Source organism: Falco rusticolus, chromosome 1 (assembly GCF_015220075.1).
Source record: "Falco rusticolus isolate bFalRus1 chromosome 1, bFalRus1.pri, whole genome shotgun sequence".
Classification (NCBI taxonomy): domain Eukaryota; kingdom Metazoa; phylum Chordata; class Aves; order Falconiformes; family Falconidae; genus Falco; species Falco rusticolus.
In genome coordinates, this window is record NC_051187.1 from 30,536,380 (window position 1) to 30,558,648 (window position 22,269).

At 41.1% G+C, this 22,269-nt stretch overlaps 1 protein-coding gene across 2 annotated transcripts in view; it reads left to right on the forward strand.

Moving 5' to 3' along the window:
- The first annotated feature begins 162 nt into the window (after positions 1-162).
- SBNO1 (strawberry notch homolog 1) overlaps positions 163-22,269 on the forward strand; it is a 35,339-nt gene continuing 13,232 nt past the window's right edge. The window contains exons 1-16 of one of the 2 annotated variants that reach the window (XM_037375363.1): positions 163-294; positions 6,804-6,937; positions 7,593-7,697; positions 9,453-9,762; positions 11,924-12,024; positions 13,173-13,269; positions 14,422-14,582; positions 15,580-15,713; positions 15,863-15,953; positions 16,894-17,055; positions 17,608-17,743; positions 17,821-17,926; positions 19,173-19,326; positions 20,514-20,696; positions 20,896-20,993; positions 21,698-21,849. In XM_037375363.1, coding sequence (XP_037231260.1) covers positions 6,806-6,937; positions 7,593-7,697; positions 9,453-9,762; positions 11,924-12,024; positions 13,173-13,269; positions 14,422-14,582; positions 15,580-15,713; positions 15,863-15,953; positions 16,894-17,055; positions 17,608-17,743; positions 17,821-17,926; positions 19,173-19,326; positions 20,514-20,696; positions 20,896-20,993; positions 21,698-21,849 — 2,122 coding nt within the window. In that variant the 5' untranslated portion in view covers positions 163-294; positions 6,804-6,805. Of the gene's footprint in view, positions 295-981; positions 1,255-6,803; positions 6,938-7,592; positions 7,698-9,452; positions 9,763-11,923; positions 12,025-13,172; positions 13,270-14,421; positions 14,583-15,579; positions 15,714-15,862; positions 15,954-16,893; positions 17,056-17,607; positions 17,744-17,820; positions 17,927-19,172; positions 19,327-20,513; positions 20,697-20,895; positions 20,994-21,697; positions 21,850-22,269 lie in introns of those variants that run through there. The other variant, XM_037375364.1, reaches the window with a different exon arrangement.

Here is a 22,269-nt window from a genome sequence, read left to right on the forward strand (position 1 = left end):
GGGTCACGTGGCGCGGGAGCGCGCGCCAGCGGCGGGCGGCGGCTCCTGCCGCCGCGGTCACGCGGGGAAGGGCGCGCCGCCCGCGCTGGGCGGGGCTGCGGCATGAGTCACGTGATGCGGCGCGGCGGGCGGCCCCAGCGCTCCCCCCCTCATCCCCCCCTCCCCTTCCCCTCCCCCTCCCCTGTGAGAGGGGAGGGAGGGCAAAGATGGCGGCGGTGAGTTAGAAAGCGGCGGGCGGCGGGGCCAGCGGCAGAGACTTCCAGGAGCAGCCGCGGGAGGAACGTGAGCGAGCGAGTGAGTCCCGCTCTGTCCTTTTTCCCAGCGCCAGGTCTGCTCGGCCATCCCGGGGCTGTCCCTGCGCGACGGGGCCGCCGCGGCGCCCCCGGGGGTCCGCTTCTCTCAGCACCGGGCGGCGGTGGGGCCGTGAGGGGGGCTGTGCAGGGGTGGGGGGCCGCTGTGCCGGCAGTCAGCCCCGCGTCTCGGGGCCTGCGAGCCTGGGGCGGGCCGCGCCGTCGCCTGGGGTCCCCGGTGGGCTGGGGGCGCTGCGCGGGGGCGGGAGCCGCCGCCTCGGCGGGGCCGCCGCTTCCCCGGCACTCGGGGAAACTTTGCGCCTGAGGGCGGAGGGGTGGAGGGGGAGCAGCGAAACCCCCCCGGCCCTGGGGAACCGCTTCGGGAGCGGCCGGCGGCGCGGGGGTGGGGGGCGGCGGTGGGGGCTGCCCCCCCCCCCTCGCTCCCTCTCCTCCCCTCTCTCCCTCCGCCCTGCTCGGGCAAAATGGCATCGGGCCGGCGGCGGGGCCGCGCCGCCGCCTTTGTGCGCTCTTTGCGCGGCTGGGGCGATTGTTTCAGGTTTGAAATGGAGCCGCTCTGGTGAAACGAGGCGCGGGGTGGGGGTGGGGTTGATTTATGGTGCTTGAGTGGCCCCGGTGGCTGCCGCGAGCCGTCACCCTTTCGCCCTTCCCCGCCATCCCGATGCTGTTAAAGGCTTCTTGAACGCGGTGAAGGGCTGAAAACACAAAAGTCGTGCACGGGACACAATTACGCAGCCAATTCTGCCCCAACCCGGAAGTTTATGTCGCGAACACGTGTCGGTGGAGAAGGTGGCGAGGCCGGCAGCCGGGACCCCCCTCCTCGCCCCCCTGGGGCTGGTCCCGCCGGCGGCTCCCGGGCAGCGAGCGGCGGGGCCGGGCGGCAGCGACAGAGCCAGCCCCAAAGTCCAGCCACTCGCCGAGCGCGCCTCGGACACGGGTTGCTAGGGTGAGTAACTGTTCAACAGCCGAACGCCCTTATCCTCTGAAGGGGAAGGTTTTTCCTCTCTCTATTTTTTTTTTCTTGCTTGTCCCATCATTATTTTTAGCTGACCAGGTGCCACACTGTGTCTGAGAGCATCAATCAGAACTCCTGTGCTCTTCCCCCCGTACTCTACAGTCTGGTTTTCAGATGCCTGATACACCTCAAAGATGAGGCAAATCATTTAAACACTTACCAAAAAAAAACCCCAGAAAACCCCACCACATTGAATTGATGCCTTGGATAACTTCAGATTGCATTGTTTGTTGACATTAATAATTTTTTTTACTTGCTCCAAAGTTAATTCTTAACTCAGCGATAGACTGGTTTTAGAGTACATAGGTTGTGTCTGGATTAAAATTACTTAAATACATCGATGTGGACATTTTGCAAGCTTTACCCCCTTCCCCAAATTGAAAAGCTATAGTTGATGATGTAAAGCAAAGAATTTACTATGGCAGAAGTTGTGTAACAGTGTGACATTTGGATTGTTTTTCTAGATCTTCCTTAGCAGCGTGATCTATTTGAACACAATCTTAATCTTAAATAAGATGTGGGCAGTTTGTCTTCTTGTCCAGACAAGTTCTCTGGTGTCAAAACTGGCTGATAGCTGCCCTTAAAGCTACCCAAGTGTAGGTAGCAGATGTGGTTAATATGTTTCTTGTGCCTTGAGGTACACCTACAACTGACTTCCAGGCCAAAACTGAAGGGTTCTAGTGCTCAGACAGGGATTGCTCCTACCCCTTCTAGGTTTTTATTTCTTGAGCTTTCATCACTGGCTAAATATTACCTCCAACTATTTGGTCTGAAAGGTGATTTCATGCTAAGTCATTGCATTGATCAGTCTCTTCATGTTTTGAAAACTTCTGAATTTTGCATTTTCAGAACGTGTGTCCTGAGTTAGAGAGCTTTGGGGCAGAGTTGAATATCACAGGATTATCCTCAACTGTACCTCACGTCCTTACAAGCTTTGACTTTAGAGAGGGAACCAGTATTTGAAAAACTAGTGGTTTTTTTTACAGGATTGGAATAGTTTTTGCAAAAATCAAAAGTTAACTTTGTATATTTAAATGGAATGGTAACTACTAGTCTGGACGTTAAAGTACATAAGGATAGGCGAGTTCAGTAATTAGTGTTTTACTCTTTGATTGGATGGTGACTGGAGAGGAGCAGAAGGGCTTGGGTTGGTTGGGTTTTTTCTTTGTTGTTGTTACCCAGGTTGCCTTCTGGAGCCAAAAGCTGTGAGATGAGCGGAACCCATCTGGATATCCAGGGAATCCCGTTGTGTGGGATTGGGGGTTAGCAGCCCTTACACCGCTGTTGGTGAGAGGCTGGAAACAGAGCCCTGACATTTTCAGGTTGCTGGGAGCTCACAGTTTAGGCAGCTGGAGAATTTGGGGGCTGTATCTCTTCTTCTCTACAACTTCAGTATTTGTGTGGTATTTTAAATGGCTTCCAGTATAGTTCAGGTGACGTGCTTTCCACAGAAAGCCAGTGGGAAAAACCCTTCCAATAAAAGGAGAACAAGAGTTGCTTAACTAAATGAGCGTCTCAGGCCAGGCATTAAAACCTGAGTTTGCAGGTTGGGTACGCCGCAGAGGCCAGATGTCTGAAGGGTTTGGGAATAGCTGTGCCTGCTTGATTGTGATGTTTGATTTAGGCGAAGTTGTGATGCGAGAGTTGATTACAGTTTTTAAAGAAGTGCTTTAGGTATACAGTGTTACAACATGTAACTTGCAAGCCTAAAATCAAAAGCCTTTTCATTGTTTAGGATTCTACCATTATTTTTCTTGGGGGAAACGAGAGCAGGTTGCTTGACATGTGTTTTAGAATCTTTCTCTTTTTTCTTTTTTTGTTTTGCTTCTTTGTACTAAAGCTAAAATGGAGGGAGAGAGCCAGGTTGGCATGGATACATGACATAATATTAAACATGACATTCTGCTTTTGTATCTTTAAATTGGAAATTATTTACATAGTGTGCAGTGGCAGAAAAACTGTCCTTTTATCAAAGTTCTAGGCTATATTCCTCAGCAGAAGAGCACCTGACAAAAATGCTTGGTGTGTTTTGATAGTCCTCCTTGAAATGGCAGCAGTTTGTTTTTTTTCTCAATAGGAAGAAAATAATTGATATACTGCTGTGGAAATTTTATAAATACATCTTTTTAGTTTTATCTAACAGGTTCATTCTTGCTCAGTGACATTGGACAGCCTGACTAAACATAGACAACCTTATCTGCAAGATTCTGTGTGCTCAAACAGTTCTTCAACTGGTGAAACGCTCAGGGAACAGCTTGTAATATTCACAACTTTTTTATAAGTATTTTCTTTTGGAGGTTTTTAAGCTGTGGCAAACAGGTCCTTATATAGTATTGCCAAGGCTGGGCTGCAGAGCTTGATAAAGTCACTTTCACTTATGTTAACTAAGGAGCCTCCTACCTTGTAAGATTATGGAGCTGTTTCAGCTTGATAACATTTTAGGCTTGACTAGCATATGTCACAAAAAATAAACTAAGCTCTCACAGTGCAGCTTCTCCTGTACTTTTTTTCCCCTCCTCATTTAATGTCCTTACTGAATTAAAATGGTGGGGGTGAAAGGGTAGCAGTGGTGCTTGGAAGTTTCACAAAGCCTAAAATTGGTGCTAAGTATTCAGTGTGACTTTTAATGTAAAAATTCTAGAAGTTTGGAATTCCTTTTGTTCCAGTTTCAAACAATGCAGCTTTGTTCCTAGTGTACAGAAACAAAATAAGTGAAACTAGTCAAACTTTCATTGTCTGTCAGCTGTCTGACAGACAAATGAACAATTGCTGTTGTTTTACTTCACTTTTTGCTGGATTGTTAGCAACTTCTAATTTTTAAGGCTTAAAATTGGGGTTAGTATGAGAGAGATGCAGCTGGGGGATTTCTTCTGTGAAAGCAGCCCTGCTGAGAAAGGGGATGCCTCTAAACTGGCTCTGTTGGGAATTGTAGGAATTCCTACACTAGTTTCTATTACTGGTCATCTAGGAGTACTTTGAAGTAAGCAATTAGAGTATTACTGCTATGAATGTTTTTTCTGAACTTGGTCAAATTGTCTTAAGATAGGCAAGCCATCACGCTTTTAATAGCTAAAAATGTCGAGGTCAGTGTCATCGTGGATGTGTTAACCCTGACTTGAAGTGACTTGATAGGTTGTGGCACCATCTTAGGGCGGTTGGGGGAAGATTTGTTTTCGTGTGGTGTTGGCGTGGGGTTTTTTTCTAGCTTTAGTTTTGCTTTGAGTCTCAACTTCATAGAAAGGCCTTTCCTTCTAACATGGCAAGAGTAGGCTGGAAGTTATCTTGAGTAATTTTTTTGTCCTAGTTCTTATTTAAGTAAACAGCCCCAAGCTTCTGGTTTTCCATACCTGTAATCAGTACAGCCACTTACCTCTCAACGAAGTTTTGGTCGTACCTTGTTTTAGAGATGGTGTGATCAAAACTACGTGCAGACTAAATAATGACACAACTGACAATTTTTTCCTTTGTATGTTTAAGACATTTTTTATTTGACTGTTGAGCAAAGGTGTTGCACTATGTGGAAGAGTGCTCATGTCTCTTTTCCTGAATTGATACTGTGAAATTACAGTTGTAAAGTGTTTGGGAGCTGCTGCTTTGCCAGGGTAAGCGGTGTTAATTCCCCTTCTGTGGAGAAATTCACCTTCAGTGGCTGTTCTGAAGAGCCTAATGCCAAAAGTACTGATATGCTAAAACTTCATTTGCAGACTTAATCTTTTTCCTCACCTGTTTCTAATTAGTAAACAATGTTGTAAGTTTCAAAACTTGGATATGATGATTACTGTTAGTATTTTAGTCTGATGAAAATTAGGATTTATCCTACCCAATTATTATATATGTGTAGGGCCCTTTTTTTGAGACTGGAGGCTTAATCCTTCTGAAAGGTAAAGCTAACGATCTGTTCTTACTCATTTTTCTTGACCCGTTCAGGGTTCTAGGAGACAGGCTAGTGGGAGGTGACATCCTTTGAAGGAGCTGCCACGTTAATTAAATCTGCTAGATGTCTTAATATTTTTTAATACTTTCTACAGCTGATAAATTGGCAGAATGGCCTGGTTTGTAGTTATCTGATCACCTCAAATGCCTCTTAAAAAAAAGTAGTCTAGTTCTGACACAGCAAGTGGTGTTTAATGGGATTGCATGTGGTCAGTAGCCGTCCCACCAATTAGTTTGTTGCTTTGGTATTCTTTTGGATGGTACAGTCTTGAATGCTTAAAAAAAGAGCATCTTCCCCTGTGTCCCAATACCTTACATCCACCACTTCTTGCGGTGCCACCACCTCAGTATTAGTCCATTAAAAAGAAAGGTTTCTCTCTACTATTGGACAGACTAAAAATAAGAAGAATAAGAATTAAGTGCCTGAGGCTTAACTTACTACAGGAATTACCTGTTCTGTCAAAAGTGCTAAGTAATGTCTGACCAAGCAGCTGGATGTGGCTTAGCTGTGCATGTGGAGAAGGATAAGCAAGTGAATGCTCTTTCGGAGTTTGTGAATGAGTGTATCTAAAATGCCAATAAATATTTTTGTCCTCCTGCCTGCTTTAGAGGAGGTGTTCAGCTTTGTTATTTTTTGATGTTTTGTTACCAGTGGGTGTTACAGGGGGTGTGGAGAATAAATGAAGTGAATTTCTACTTGAGGTGTAGCTTAGAATATACAAGGAATAGCTCAAGTTATGTGGGCTCATCAAATTTTTGTCCTAGTACCGGGGCAAATGGGCTTCCTTCTTGGAAGCAAAGCACATTATCCTCCCTCTTCATCTCAAAACATAGTGTTTGGCTTTTTTGTAAGTTTTTAGACTGTCTAGAATAGCTTTTTGAAATTAATTTTGCTTGTCCTACACATAAAGGAGTCTGTGACCTGATGTTAGTGTCCTATTTAATATGTAGTTAACATACTATTAATCGAGAAACACTTGTTCTTCCCGGTACGCAAAAACAGAATTTCTCCAATGAATGAATTACTACCTAATGTAATGGCAAGCAAGAAATAAAAGCTTTTTTTATAAGCTTTTTATCACTAACTTGTTGTTACAAGATAAACTAAATGAGTTTTAATTGTGCTTCCCTCCTGCAGCGTGCTTCACTGACAAAGGCGTATCATTAGCATAATACAGTCTCACCATTTCTGCCTCTTGGTATTTCTTATAATGTTTAAAAATGTAATATGATGAAAACTAGAAAAGGCATCTTTTTTTTCTTTTCACATTTATGGATGTGATAGCATTTTGTGTAGTAAACTGGTTCATTCTTCTGGGTTCTAAATCCAGTGGGTATGTTGAAAAGATTTTTAAAAAACAAAACGGAGGGAAAATGTACAAATGAACAAAAGAGCCGGAGCAAATCTAGAAAGTGAAACTCTGTATACAAGAGACTGCATCACATATGCTCCTAAATCCAGGAAAGGGAGCTTTAAATATGAGTGTGTGTGTATGAAATAAATCAAAATTAAATCTAACTTGTGTTTATGGTTCTAATTTTTTTAGAGATGGTGGAGCCAGGACAAGACCTGTTGCTTGCTGCTTTGAGTGAGAGTGGAATCAGTCCAAATGATCTATTTGATATTGACTCGCCGGACGTGGTTCTTGCAAATCCAGCACCAACTCCAGCTGTTCAGCAGGTTAAAACAAGAACATAGGTGTTTGCTAGAGGACAAAAGAACTTGCACTTGATGTATTTGTGGGGAGGAGGGTGGTGTCTCTGTAGCAAATGGTTAAAGAATGTGGAGCTTTCATAAACTTCCTGCTTCACAGTACTGAGACTGGAAAATGACTTGCTAATTAATTTTAAACTTTTATATAAAAAAAGCAATCTGAAATACACTATTTAGGTCAGTATAAACATAATATACTTAACTTCTGAGCGTTAAATGGGGGCATGCTGTCATGAGTCCATGAAGAACTCTAATATGGAGTCTAGCTGCTCTCCTATAAATGTGTAAGAAGAGTAATATGGTGTGTAATCTCCATGACAGTGGTCAGTCTGCAGGAGTGTAACAGTTTCAGACAGACTGGGAACAGCACTGTGTTGCACAGTGGCATAATAAAACTATTACACTTCTACCACAGTTAACTAGCAAGGTGTTGTATGTTTAAATTCTTTGAATATGAACTCAACCACGTGATGATTTTTATTTTCATATATGAAACCTTTGTTCATGAACACAGTTAAGGACTTCCCCATTAACTTCAATTTTTTGGGTGGATCTTTAGTCTTAAGGGTTTTTTCTCTGCTGGTGTGAGTCTTTCCTGATGCTTGCTTTCTCTTCTCTGCAGTCAGTGCCACTTAGTGCATTAGAACTAGGCTTGGAGACTGAGGCCACAGCTGCTGTGAAACAAGAACCAGAGACCGTATCAACTCCAGCCTTATTAAATGTTCGGGTAAGAACTGGTCCTGTTGAATTTTTAAGTGTACGTGTGGTGGGTTAACCTTGGCTGGACACCAGGTGCCCCAGAGCTCCTCTGTCGATCCCCTTCCTCAGCTGGATGGTGAAGGGGGGGAAATACAATGAAGGGCTCACAGGTCAAGATAAAAGACAGGGAGATAAGCAATTACTGTTATGGGCTAAACGGACTCAACTTGGGGAAATCTGTTAACTGGCAATAAATTGAACTATGGAGTAGGATAATGAGAAATAAGAACAAATCTAAAAATACCTTCCCCTCCACCCCTCCCTTCTTCCTGGGCTCAGCTTCGCTCCCGGTGTAATCACACATTGTCTCAGCCACTCCTTCATCGTGCTTGTCCCTTGCTCCAGCAGCTCCTTCACAAACTCTTCCAACATGAGCCCTTCCCACGGGCTGCAGTTCTTAATGAACTGCTCCGGCATGGGCCCTTCCCACAGGGCACAGTCCTTCACAAACAGTCTGGGTCCCCCAGATGACTGCAGGCCCTGCCAGCAGATGTGCCCCAGCCTGGGCTCCTCTCTGCAGGGTCACTGCAACCTTCGGGCATCCTCCTGCTCCGGTGCGGGGCCCCCCTGGGCTGCGGGAGGATATCTGCTCTGCTGTGGGCTCCATGGGCTGAGGGCACAGCCTGCCTCACTGTGGGCTTCACCACAGGCTGCTGGGGAATCTCTGCTCTGGTGCCTGGAGCCCCTCCTTCCTCCTCCTGCACTGGCCTGGGGGGCTGCGGAGTTGTTCCTCGCATGTTTTAATTCCTCTCTCCCAGTTGCTGATTACACAGCAGTGTTTACTCCTCCTTAAATGCTATCCCAGAGGCGCTATCACCATCGCTGGCTGGCTCGGCCTTGGTCCGCAGCGGGTCTGTCTTGTAGCAGGCTGGCACTGGCACTGTTGTATGTGGGGGAGGCTTCTGGCATCTCACAGAAGCACCCTGGCTACCAAAACCTTGCCAGGTAAACCCAAGACTGTATATTAGTACAACGTAACAAAAGAGGTGGGAGCGTAAAGTGCCAGTGGCCATCATCTCAGTGTTGCTTTTACTGAGACTGTGAAACTTGGTGTACCTGTGGGTTGATAGAATTTGTATGACAAGGGACACAAAAGAGGAGAAAGCAGTATGCAGCAAAACATTTTGAGGTGTCCTGTGTGCCTTTTACTTCTCCTGCATGCAAATTCTGGAGATACATGGGCTACGTAAACTTGACTCCTGTACCTGAACCATGTACCACCTTTTCTAGCTGCAGGTAACTGAGCACCGTAGTCATGGCGGTTGCACCTGAACTGAGGATACATAAAGCAGGTCTGCAGAAAGGTGCATGTAGCATAGTGTGTCTGAAAGGCTGCACATACACTTTAAGTAATCCAAGCTGTTTGCTCTGACAGTTGTCCAGCTACTTGCTCTTCAGCTCAGGGTTCCTGTACCTGCAGTAGTTGTGTCTTGTACCTAGGTGATGAATCCTTCATTCTGTTTTTTTAATTTCCTTTCCCTTACCTGAAAATAAAATTTTAAATACTGTTCAAAAATACTTATGGCAATATGTTGATAGATGCTTCTTGCTCAGACTGTTGCAGCACAGGATAATTACTCTAGCATCCTCAGCATGTTATGTGAAGGCATTTCTTATTACAAGTGTCTTTGAAAACTGGTGATTCCTGTGCTCTAGATGAAAGGCAAATAAAATCTGTTTTTTCCACTGTCTTCTGAAAATATCCCTCGTTCTTTGTTGCTAGCAACCACCATCCACCACGACCTTTGTGCTGAATCAAATAAATCAGCTTCCAACTTTGGGGACTACAATAGTGATGACAAAAACAACACCTGTTACAACTACGAGGCAGACTATCACTGTAGCAAAAATCATTCAGACCAGCACAACTACTCGACCCTCGGTTGCAGCACCAGCAGTTCGCAATGCCTTGACCACGACACCTTCAAAGGACCAGATTCAGCTGAAAGATCTGCTGAAGAATAATAGTCTTAATGAACTCATGAAGTTGAAGCCACCTCCTAATATTGCCCAACCAGTAGCAACAGCAGCAAGTGAGTGTTCTTTTTTCGTAATTACAGTATTTTGAACAAATAGTGAAACAATGTAATGTGAAGATCTTTGTACATTTTGCAGTTTCATTGATCAGTAGAGTATCACAGTAAAATGAAATGGGCCAGAAAACCTGGTAGATTCTATTCTGACTTCAGTAGTGCTAGAATTCAGGGTGAAATGATACAAAATGACAGGTTTAAAAAAAATATTAAGGTCTTTATTTACTGTAAGGAATGGGGCAAATGACATCTTAGGTTACAGCTGGCAAATTGGTAAAACTAATTCATGGACATGACTGAAGTTGATTTAGCTATCTTCCTTGAGTCTACATCCGTTTTTGTTCTGCTGTATACCTGCTGTGGAACTATGACTAATAAATACTATATTTCTTTTGGCACCTTCCAAACTAGAGTTGTAGTACATACTAGTACTCCCGTGGTAGGGTGTTCCTGTAAAACATCTCCTGAGAGAGAAAATCTCTGTCCCTGTATGTTTCATGGGAGGCATCAGTTCTATTGTTTAAAACCTTAAGTCCTAAAAACTTGCTGTTTGTTTCCATCTTGCTACTTAAATGTGGCGTTGACTTTAATGCTGCAAGTGTTTTGCTACCACTCTCCAAATCTTCATTATGTGATTCTTTTCATAGTCTTTCCTGTATGTTATTTCCAATATGTGAACAGCTTACAGGGTCAGCTTTATGTAAGGGAAAAGCTGTATGTGGGGGGTGTGTGTGTGTGATTTGATTCTTTGAAGTCATTCTAGTTTTAGCATGAGGTTAAGATCAGACCAGTTGAGTTTGAAAACATCTCTGTTGCAGCTTTTTCTGAAAGGTACACTGGATTTTACTGGATTTCTATGTTTTCATTGCCTCTGAAATAAGATTTATTACTTCTATAGGCGGGATTGGAAGTAACCTATTTTTTCATATGCAGATAGTTCGTAGTAAATGAAACTGGCTGTTAGGACTGAAACAAAAAGCATGTGCCTCCTTGTTCCCTTGCTTTCTGTTACGGAGTGGTTGACAAAAATGGAAGTTGAGACACCAACTGAAGTTGGGGCCAGGGGTGAAGGGAGTGAGGAAGTGGACGGGGAGGAGGTTTTAGAGGACTGACTTACCCGCTCTGTGCTAAATGAAAACCCACAGAAGCACATAAGTAAAAGATATCAATACCCAATAGGTGTTGTAGTGGCATAGCTGCAGAGAACAGTTGAATCTGTAGCTTCTGTATTAAGTGAAAAGCAGACATGCAACTTCTAGAACTGCTGTATTTCTAATGTTATTGGTGTGCTTGTGCTTCTGGATCTTTCTTCATGCTTATAAAAAAATAATTGACAAAATGCAGAAATTTCAAGGGCAGGGAAGCTCTTGGAAGGAAACATCGTATTTTCATGTAATTCAGGCAGCAGGAATTCTAGATTGGGAGATACTAAAAGGTTAAATTATGCAAGCTCTTTGAGGAAAACTTTATTTGTGCAATTGTCTTAATTGTTTTTAGGGGAAATTATGCTAAATTTATTGCATGCATTGACTGTCAGCATGATGGAAGCTTGACAGCTGCTTTCAATGCTTTAAATCTATCCTTGTGTAAATTTTTTTAGTTCTGTTGTGAGCCCTATAGCCAGTTGTTTCCAAATGTGGCTAAGGACAGGAAAGTTAATAAACCATCTTCTTGAAGGATCCTGTTAAAAACTTCTAACAATTGAGTCCAAAGCGTTGACTTTTTGTTTTACAGAAGTAATCTTAGTTTCTCCTAAGCTAGTAAATGTCACCAGACCAGGTAAATTAATTTCTGTTGAAACACTGGGCTTTCTGGTTTGTTGTTAAACTTCAAAGGCTCACAGGATGGAGTATTTCTAAATACTATGCATAGATTTGGTAATGGTCCAGAATACTTTTTTTTTTTTAATATTGAAACTAATACACAGCTGTTGGATGTGGTGGGTGGTATTGCATGGGAAGTTTGTTTCCTTCGAAGAAGGAACAGGATTTAACTCCTTGCTCAGAGGCTTTCTGATTTGGACAAAAATACTGATTGTGTTCTTGAAGCGTCAGTGTGCTACTAGACATTTTAAACTTCTCTTCCAGCTCATTAATAGGTAAGGATGTTAGTTTTGATGTTTGGAGGGAATTTCTGTAAAACACAGCTTTGTATTTTGTAGCCGATCTAAGCAACGGTGCAGTGAAGAAGGAGGCTTCCACAAAAGAGGTAGCAAGAATATGGATAAATGATATTAAAATGAGAAGTTTTTCACCTACTATGGTAAGTCATACAAATGATTAATTTGCCAAATTAATGTGTATTTTATTTGCCACACCACCTGTGACTTGTTTCAGTTGTTATACATGCATTTTGTGCAGTAGAATTATCAAGTGCATCTGTTTGTTCGAAAGGTTGGTTTCTCCACTAGATGAATGCTTGGTTAGATGACTAAAACAGCTGTTTAGAGCAGACTACCTATATAGGAAATTACAAGAAATGTCAAGAAATTACTGTCCTTAACAGAACCTGATTGTGTGGCCAAAGAAGAGTGTGCTGCAGTTAGAGCTGATAAGCCTATCATTGCTCTGTGTTTTAAGACATTTTCTTAAAATATCCCCATTTGTATAACTAGCAAGGAGGAAACAAGACTTACTCTAGCATGGTTGACCTTCTGGGCAGCTTGATTTAAGATATAAATTGAGTATCATTGGATTTCGTAAATGTAATGAAAGTATATTCTGATGCTGTAAACATTTCAGTTTCAGCATTTTCACTGATAGCTAGAATCAAGTTGAAGTTTGTGATGAACAGTGCTCTTTAGCAACTGGCGAAGAGAAGCGTTTTTCAGATTACTTTTTTTGTATTAAACATTAAATTAGTAATTGTGAAATTTTTGATTTGTCATTTAACGAGTACTTTAAAAATATTCATATACTTACAGTGACCAAGATCACGGTAAAAAATGGATGGCTGTCAGGTTTTGGAGGATACTGGATAGATACTGTAACTATTCCCAAAGTTGTGAAATTACATAGTGAATGTGAAACTGCAGGAGGCTGCATGGGAGCACTTGAAAGTTAGGTTTTGGCTGTTAGCTAGCTGTTGTGTGTTTAAGGCAGTTTTCTTTAAGTCATAGTTTGGATTTAATACACTGTTAGAAGTGTTTCTTTGGAAATTCTGCCTATGTGAGTTTGGAGTACTTGAATCTCCTTGCAAAAGAGAGGAAGTTCCCTGACTTTGTGTCTTTGTTTAAAGTGTAAGAAATGTATGTTTTCATCTGTAGTTTTCCCAGCTGCTCACTGGTTCATCTAGTACATGTGTTAAAATGCTCAAGTGCAAGTTTGTGCTCATTTCATTTGTCATGATAATATCCAGGACTTGGAGTATTAACGGTGTGCCTGACTAATGCAGGTATTTCTCTATTCTAGAAAGTGCCAACAGTAAAAGAGGAGGAGGAACCTGAGGAAGAAGATGAAGAAGAAATGGGCCATGCAGAAACTTATGCTGAGTATATGCCAATAAAATGTATGACCTAATGTTTTCTTAATGTCAAAAGACTGAAATGTTTTGAGAGCTAATTTGTTGTTTTCTCTTCTGTAGTTGCTAACACCAAAAAATAGGTTACTATCTCAATCAAGTAAAAAGCACCGGAATTTGTGGAGGGTTTTCCTAGGAAATTTTTCTCTTCTATAGCACTTAGCTTTGGAAGGTACACTTTTCTTAAATAGAAAAGGAGTTCTTTAGTCAATTTGAGCAGTGCTTGTTTCAGAAATAAGGTGGTTGAACCAAGATCAGGCTTTTTTTAACCTGTGTTAAAACACTTATGCCTCATCAGATTAAATTTTGTAAAGGGATTAAGTGGTTGCTGCTACACTTCAGAATCTTGTTAGTCTTTTGGTGTGAAATTACCATGAGCACATTCTTCCTGCATTGTTCCTGACTGACTGAGAGCTGTTTGTTTTGTGTTTGTTGTCTGGTTGTTGGTTTGTTTTGTTTTGTTGGGTTTTTTTAAGTGAATCTTTTACTGGTCTTAACTGCCATCTTCTCTTTTTTTCCTTCCTTTCTCTTTATTGTAATCAGTGACAAAAAGCTGTTAACTTGTTTCCAAAGTACATTGCTGACCTGGTGTAAAAGCAAGGCAATAAATTTTGCATGGGGTTTGTAGCGAAACGGTTAATTCCTAGTCACTGATGAGATCTGTCAGCAATTAAACAATGTCTGTTCTAAATCTTTTCTCCTCTCATACTGCTTAAAACCAGCACTATATAAATAGAGAGAAGAATGCTGCTTTTGTGATTCTGGCATCTTGAGGCTGCCTCTGGCCTTTTGGGATGGCAAGGTTCAGACCATTTTTTTTTCCCTCAAACATGTCAAGTACACAAATACCTTAATTTTCTATTAACTGAATTTTACCTAATTTCATAGAAAGTGGGGGAAGGTGGTAAGAAGAGAAAGTTAAGATTGCAATGATATAGATTCAGGTTAATGTATTCTTTTGTATGCAATGCAGTTTGTTTAATGCTTGGTGTAGTGTTGCCATGAAACATAGTTCTTGAGTTCAGCTTTTGCAATGGACAGTTGCAGTTTGTTTTGGTAAATATGAATACAGAGTTCTGCTGCTGCAGCACATGTTTATGTTTGCATCTTTTCCCTTACTACCACTCCCTTTTCAACCAGTAAAAATTGGTCTACGCCATCCTGACCCAGTAGTGGAAACCAGCTCATTGTCCAGTGTAACTCCTCCTGATGTGTGGTACCAGACATCGATATCAGAAGAAACAATTGACAGTGGCTGGTTGTCAGCTTTGCAGCTTGAAGCAATCACTTACGCAGCCCAGGTATGCTGGACATTAGTACAGCTTAAAACTAAGATAGAATTTAAGAAGAAAAACTACTATCTGACAAATGCAGCTACATCAGTTTTACAAGGAGATAAAATAATAAGAGCATAAAGGTTTGAGATGTAATAGCGGGTGGCAGGTGAGCTTGAGTTCAGACAAAAGTGAAGTAAAACACCTAAGAAAGCTTTGTCTAAACCACTCCCATGATGCTGATCTCAAAACTGTCTTGGGAAGGACAGCTTAGGAATTTTTGTTATTTCTCTGAAATAATTTAATGGCTGCAGTAGGAGCAGGCTAAGAAAGCCAGCACTGGCATCATTGGGAAGGGTCCAGGGAAGACAACAGAGTGTTATTTTGCTGCGACGTTAAACTTCAGTGGGCCCACATCAGACGATGTGCATGCAGCACACTGCATGTCAGGGAGGAAGGTAGCGGAAGTTAGAGGTCAGTTAAAATGGTTACAGGAGGAAAGAAGTTGCCTCGTGAAAAGAGGCTAAAAAGGCTGGGATGCCTCGGTCCGGAGAGGCAAAAAATGAAGGAGAGTGAAATCAAGGTCTCTTTGATCTAGAAGGCAGTGGAATCCCATAAAAACAAGAACAGAGCAGAAACTTTGGTGAAACTGGTAGGAGGTTGGTCTAAAACAGAGGGAAGAATACTTCTTTGCACAGGCAGTGGGTGTCTGAGTCGTGCTGCCACAAAAGGCTGTGGAGGTGCGTGTCAGCAGGTTAAAACAAGCAGCCAGTCTGGTGGTAGGCACTAAATTAGATACGTGTAGCAGTTCTAAGTGCTGAGAGAAGAAGGGGAGAATGGATCACATAAAGCAGTTAAGGTTATATGCTTTCCCTAAATAAAATCCCCTCTTCCCGCTGTCAGAAGGCAGCTTGGCTGGGTAAACCGCTGGTCTCATCCAGTAGGATGTTTTAAGTTTGCTCATTTCTGACAATCCATGTGTGCTTGGAGAATGGGTACAAGTTTTCTGTTCTTTCTCCTACAGCAACATGAAACATTCCTGCCCAACGGAGACAGAGCTGGATTCTTGATAGGTGATGGTGCTGGTGTAGGAAAAGGAAGGACCATAGCTGGAATAATCTATGAAAATTACTTGTTAGGCAGAAAAAGAGCAGTCTGGTAAGTATGTCAGGATTTGTTAGAGCAGACACTCTAGTGACTATAGTATTTAAATTCAGTGTAATCTGTATTCTGGCAAGTGTTCTAGCAACTGCTTTTTGAACTTGGGCTGTAACTTACAGAGTATATGCTTTGTTTTCTATCTTCAGGTTTAGTGTGTCAAATGATCTGAAATATGATGCTGAAAGAGATTTGAGAGATATCGGAGCAAAAAACATATTGGTTCATTCATTAAACAAGGTGTGGAAACTTTTTACTATGTACAGTTGAGGCAAAACTTTAGGTACGCTTGTGTGACAAGTTGTGCATGTTGACTGTTTTAAGAGCAAGAATGTACTAATTTCAATAAATTTGCTGTCTTGAGTCTTGTTTGACAGGCCTTATTATGGAGAACCACACAGTGCTTTAAGTTAATCATGTAAATAGGCACCTTGTAGGTTTAGGTCTTAGCATGTGGTATTTGTAAAAAAATGTTACTCTTCAAGCCACTACTGACACTACTAGTAGAGTATTTTCTAGAACCTGATACATTCTTTAAATCTTTTAGACTTCGTAGCATTTTAATTTTTTTCATTTCTATCTCTCAGTGCACATTTTATATGTAACATTTTTTGTATGTAATACTTGAGTAGTAGACTTCATAATTTACTAAATCAGCAGCAGTGTGTGGAGTTATTTTTGGAGATTGTGCCTCTGCTCAGGATTAGCCACTTACATAAATTGTGAAGTGTGATTACTGGTTGAATTCACTGAACTTAAAAGTTTGGTTTAAGTTATACTTTTGCTTTAAGTCTTAATTATAAAATACAGTAAAGCTTTGAAATTGTCACTTACTGTAGCAGCTGTAAATACACTTGACCCATTAGCTCTAAGGGATGCATTGAAACAGAAATTTTAATTATATTTAAGTTAAGGAAATCATGTAGTAAGAGAGCGTGGCTGTTTTAAGGTCTCAGATCTAGTCGTCTTCAAGTAGATTTTTAAGTAAGGCCCTCTATAACCGCTTAACCCCATTGCCACGTGCCAGCTATGCCCTAGTCATGATGTAGGGATACAGGCAGTTCAAAGTACACACACCTTAAGGTTAAGACCACCAGCATCCCTTTATCATATGGTAGGTGGGTCTGAGGAGGGGATCTCTCTTGAATAATTCCTGTAATTTCTTATCTCTTTATAACAGTTCAAGTATGGGAAAATTTCTTCCAAACATAACGGAAGCGTGAAGAAAGGTGTCATCTTTGCTACTTATTCTTCTCTTATTGGTGAAAGTCAGTCTGGTGGTAAATACAAAACCAGATTAAAGCAGCTGCTTCACTGGTGCGGTGAAGACTTTGATGGAGTCGTATCCTTCATCTGGAGTTCAGTTGATTGTAGCCAAAGTGCTATTTAAGCTTACATCTTTCAGACAATCTTGTATTTTTATTTGCTGGTGGTTTTAGGTATTGTTCTTTATCTGTGACAGTAATCAATTGTATGCGCGTTCTGACATTAGACTTTCAGTTCTACAAACTTTGTGCCAAATCTATTGCCATGATATTGTTGCCACACAACTCTGGTACAAGAGTGAAGCTTCTGCTTATTCAATAAAAAACCACATCAAGTTAAGATATGATGTTTAAGAACCTTAAGTTTATACTGAAATTTTCTCCAGTGAGTTCTTTAAAAAGTTTTTGAGTATCAACAGCATTTTAAAGAAGTCAAGTGTTGGTAGTTGTGCTCTTTAATGCTTACTAGCTAAATACTTTTTGTAAGTTTTTAGTGAAAATTCTAGTGTCTTTTAAGTTTACAATTTACTACTGCTACCTATTGTAATTAGCAGATTTTCTTGTCTTCTGTTTTAGCTCCCCATTCTAAAAATAAGTGGGACAAAGTTTTTTCCTTAATTAATGTTCAGATTGTATTTGATGAGTGTCACAAAGCTAAGAATCTGTGTCCTGTTGGTTCATCAAAACCAACAAAAACAGGTCTGGCTGTATTGGAACTTCAAAATAAACTTCCAAAAGCCAGGGTTGTTTATGCTAGTGCCACAGGTATGTACTACTTAGTCTGCATTACATGTCTGTATGTTTTTGCTGGCAGTGGTACAGAATGTGTTCTTCTCTCCTAGGTGCGTCTGAGCCAAGGAATATGGCATATATGAACCGTCTTGGAATATGGGGTGAAGGAACTCCATTTAGGGAATTCAGTGATTTTATTCAGGCTGTTGAAAGAAGGTAATATTTGAAAGAGCTATAGCAAGAGCGGATATGGCTGTGGTTGACTGTGCTTTCCAGTTCCTTTGTCTTCATTCACTCAGAGTCCTCCGCAAACTTGTCCTGTCACACTAAGAACTTTCTGACTAGCTTGTAAATCTAGCAGAAATGTAATTTATCTTCTCTGGTGAAAAATGGGATGTTTCCCTTGCTCACAGAAAATACTGAGAGCTTTAGAAGCTTGCTGGGAAAATAGCCCTCTTAAAATGTGGGTGTTATGAAATGCAAATATTTTGCTGCTCATCATGAAAACATGCTGTATGTACTGAGTATGCTTAGTACAGGCAATGTCTCGCTATATGCAGAAGACCTCTAATGTTTATGCAGTCAGCTTGGGCAGTTTAAGAGGAAGAAGTCCCGTTCTTATGCTTCTTTCTGGCATAAAAACCCCAGTTCAGGAAAATAATGTATGCTGTTGCAAGGTACTTAGTATTCAGAACTTATTAAAAAAACCTAAATGTGAGAGGTTGGTAGAAAATACCAATGTTCTTTGGTAGGTGAACATCTTATATATTACGTTTTGCCTACTTCAAAAGAATTTTGAACACTTCAGGATGCTGCAGTAGGGCTTAGTATGCATCTCCCTGTATGCCATGTGCATGATGTATCATTTTTCTAGACTGTGCAAGCATCATTTCCACTTCATTACTGAGTATGTATTAAATGAGTAATAATGAAATTGCAGGCCCCAACTTGTGAGTCGGTTTGCTTTGCACTCTCAAGTTCTCTTCAACAGCAACACTCCTCTAGCAATAGCTTAAGTTACCTACTAGCCTAATGGTTTTCATACCAGCATAAATCTGAATGGCTTAATACAGTTTGTATGCATTATTTTAAATCTTCAGTGGTGTTTATAAAACGGCAATGCAAGATATTGTTATGTATTTGGACCGACTTCATTATCCAATTACAGTTTGTAAGGTACTGTCTCTTACTGCATGCTAGGTCATTCAGGGGAAAAGTAACTGCTTGGGTGTTTGTACCTCTTGGGGTACACTTAATACGAGGCAGGGATATAGTTTTATGTGAACGCTAAATTTCAAGACCCCCAGGGGGGTGTATTTCAAGAAAGAGTGCTAATGATTTTGAAAACATACTCCCTCACATTGGTAAGCATGCTGTTTTCTTCTAAAGCACTTGAGGGTTTTTTAACAAATCCTTGCTCTTGAAAATTCTAATACTGACTTAATTTGTTCCTTTATTTTAGGGGTGTTGGTGCCATGGAAATAGTTGCTATGGATATGAAGCTGAGAGGAATGTACATAGCAAGACAGTTGAGTTTTTCAGGTGTAACTTTCAAAATTGATGAAGTTCTGCTTTCACAGGAATATGTTAAAATGTACAATAAATCTGTGAAACTGGTAAGAGCACCTTCTTAAATTTGCTTTCTATATTGAGTTCTGAAAGGTTGAAGTTACATGGTTTAAACTTGAATGCTCCTGAAATAGCCTGTTGAGAGACAGGAATGGCAGCATCTTGTCTCATCTTAGTATAACATCCATTTAAGACTTGGCAAAAGCTGTTAATTCTTGTTCTGAGTCCATAAAAACTGAACTTCTGGGTGCATCTTCCAGTATGTACTAAATTCACTGCCTTCTAGCAGTGCTTCAGAGACCTTGGTAGTAGTTGCCTACCTGATGGTCACATTTTGGTGCTCCAGTCCTCCCCCTTTAGGCAACTGAGCTGAGAACAAGCTGCGGACCACTAGACAGGCTGCATGGGCTTTTTCATTGAGGCAGAATGATGGAGTGGTAGCTTGTAGTTACAGTGCAGGGTGATAGTTTTAATCATGTGGCAGACCAACTCCAAAGCACCGGAGCTGTGGTTCCCTTTAATGTTTTCATTTATCCACCTGCTGGTTATCTTTCATGTTTTTCTTAATTGTTTTGTCCATATGTTGAGTGTGTCTTTCTGGAGCACACGTTCTGCTTGTACATTACCTCTGCTATATTAGATAAAAATAATTACTCCTTGGATGTAGACTAAAATGAGCAGGGTCTTTATCTGCTTAAGAGGTTGCATAAGCATGACTCTATTCATGTAAAATAATTAAAATTTGGCAGGTATATAACATCAACTTTAAAACAGCACTTAAGTTTGAATGTTGCTTAAACAAATCACTAATGTCCAAAGCTTACTTTGTGTAATCTGGAAACAGTCGGTATAACAATGTTGTAGAAATGAAGGCAGTGGGGGTTTTCTCTTCTTGGGATCTTCATGCGTAGCTTTAAATTTAATTTTGGGCAGTGCTCTTTGTTTGCTTAACATGAGTGTATTAATGGAGAAACTAGGTAATTAAAAAATACTGTGTGTTTGCATTGGTAGTAATGTAAATGTATCTGCTTTTCATTATAAACATAATTATCTTCTGAATTTACTAAGGATAGCTATTTTCTTTTTTTGTGAGCTATGTTTGGTGTATGATGAGTTTCCTTGACTTGCAGTCCCTTAGTACTGGAACTTTAAACCTCTGTCTTTATTTGGGTATTAATGTATCTGTGTAGCCTTGAAATGTGACCTGTAAAGCAATTAACATTTTCTTCTCCAGTGGGTCAGTGCTAGAGAGAGGTTTCAGCAAGCAGCCGATCTTATTGATGCAGAACAACGAATGAAAAAGTCTATGTGGGGTCAGTTTTGGTCAGCTCATCAGAGGTTTTTCAAGTACCTTTGCATAGCGTCTAAAGTGAAGAGGGTGGTGCAGCTAGCTCGGGAAGAAATCAAGAACGGGAAAGTAAGTTGATAAAGACCTACTTTTAAATATCGTTATTAAATGTAAGGCTATTAATGTTTTTATTTTTTTATAACAAATATTTTCAGACATAGTAGCAGCATGCTTTTGTACTTTATGGTATTGAAGCTGTTTAATGAGCAGAAATTCAGGCAAAAGTAAACTTCCACGTCATCTTAGTCTTGTATTCATTTGTCCTTAGTGTGTTGTTATTGGCCTGCAGTCAACAGGAGAAGCAAGAACATTAGAAGCCTTGGAGGAAGGTGGTGGTGAACTGAATGACTTTGTTTCTACAGCAAAGTAAGATTGAAGTTTGTTAAAACTGTCTTTTACAAAACTAGCCTTAATCCAGCTTAGTGTGTGTAGTAATTTGTCCTTTCACGTGTAAAACATGCATCAGTGCACAGACGCTGGGTATCCTTTAGTACAGGCAGCTTAAGAACATCCGTACATAAAACCTGATGGTATTATTGCTCAAGTGAACCATGGGTTAGTTCCTAGCTCTGCCAGCCTTCTGAAATGATGTTCTCAGGTGTGAACAGCTGGTACTGTTCTACTCAAACTGGGAGGAGGGGAGGACTTGCAAAGTGTATGCTGCATTTAAACCAAAGCCACTTTAAGCTGTGACTTCCCTCTTTCACCAGCTGAGCCAGACCTGATGATCTCAGTCCTGAGACCACCTTGTTGAGGAACTTTATCTGTCACTTAAACTCTGAGCAGTAAGATCGCAGTAGCAATACCACTTGATGCCAAAACCAGATTTAAGTTACAAGTTACAGTGCTGTAAAGTAAATGTCTCCTACTTTTAAAAGAAGGTGACAAATACAGTACATCCATGGTATGGCATATATGGTAAATAATATCGGTGATAATTACAGAGTGCTTGTGTAATAGTGTTCACAGGGAATAATTTTTCAGAGAATTCAAGCAAGCTGTTAAAATGTTATAGGTTTCTACTTTAAATAAATGCAAATTTGACTGAAGAACCCTTTTTTCTTAAACAGAGGAGTATTCCAGTCTCTTATTGAAAAGCACTTTCCAGCTCCTGACAGGAAGAAGCTGTTTAGCTTGTTGGGAATTGACTTGACTGCTCAAAGTAATAACAATTCGCCCAGAGACAGCCCTTGCAAGGAGAACAAAATAAAGAAACGGAAAGGTAATGCTGAAGTTCTTAGACTGATGCCATAGTGAAAATGGGGCAGTTCTAGAGCTGCCCAAGAGTGAACTCTGGAAAAAATACAGGAGTGTAAATATCAGTACAGGCATTCATGAAAGAGCATGTATTGCAAGCCTCTAAGACTTTTGTTAGAAATTTCCGTTAGCGGACTAAAACTGCTACTGAAGCAATATAACCTGTAAATTCTGGTTACTGCTTCACTCAGACTTGAGTTGATCTGGTATGGGACTGTATCCCAAAATGCCTTGCACGTGTCAGACCACTTCCTGATGCAGTCACGCTGATAACCACTTTTTCTTGAGGCTCAGTAAAGACAAGACTAATACCACCCCACTTCCCAAACTGGTTGTATTCTTACTGAAAGGTAGGTGATCATAAAACAAACAAAAACCACCAATC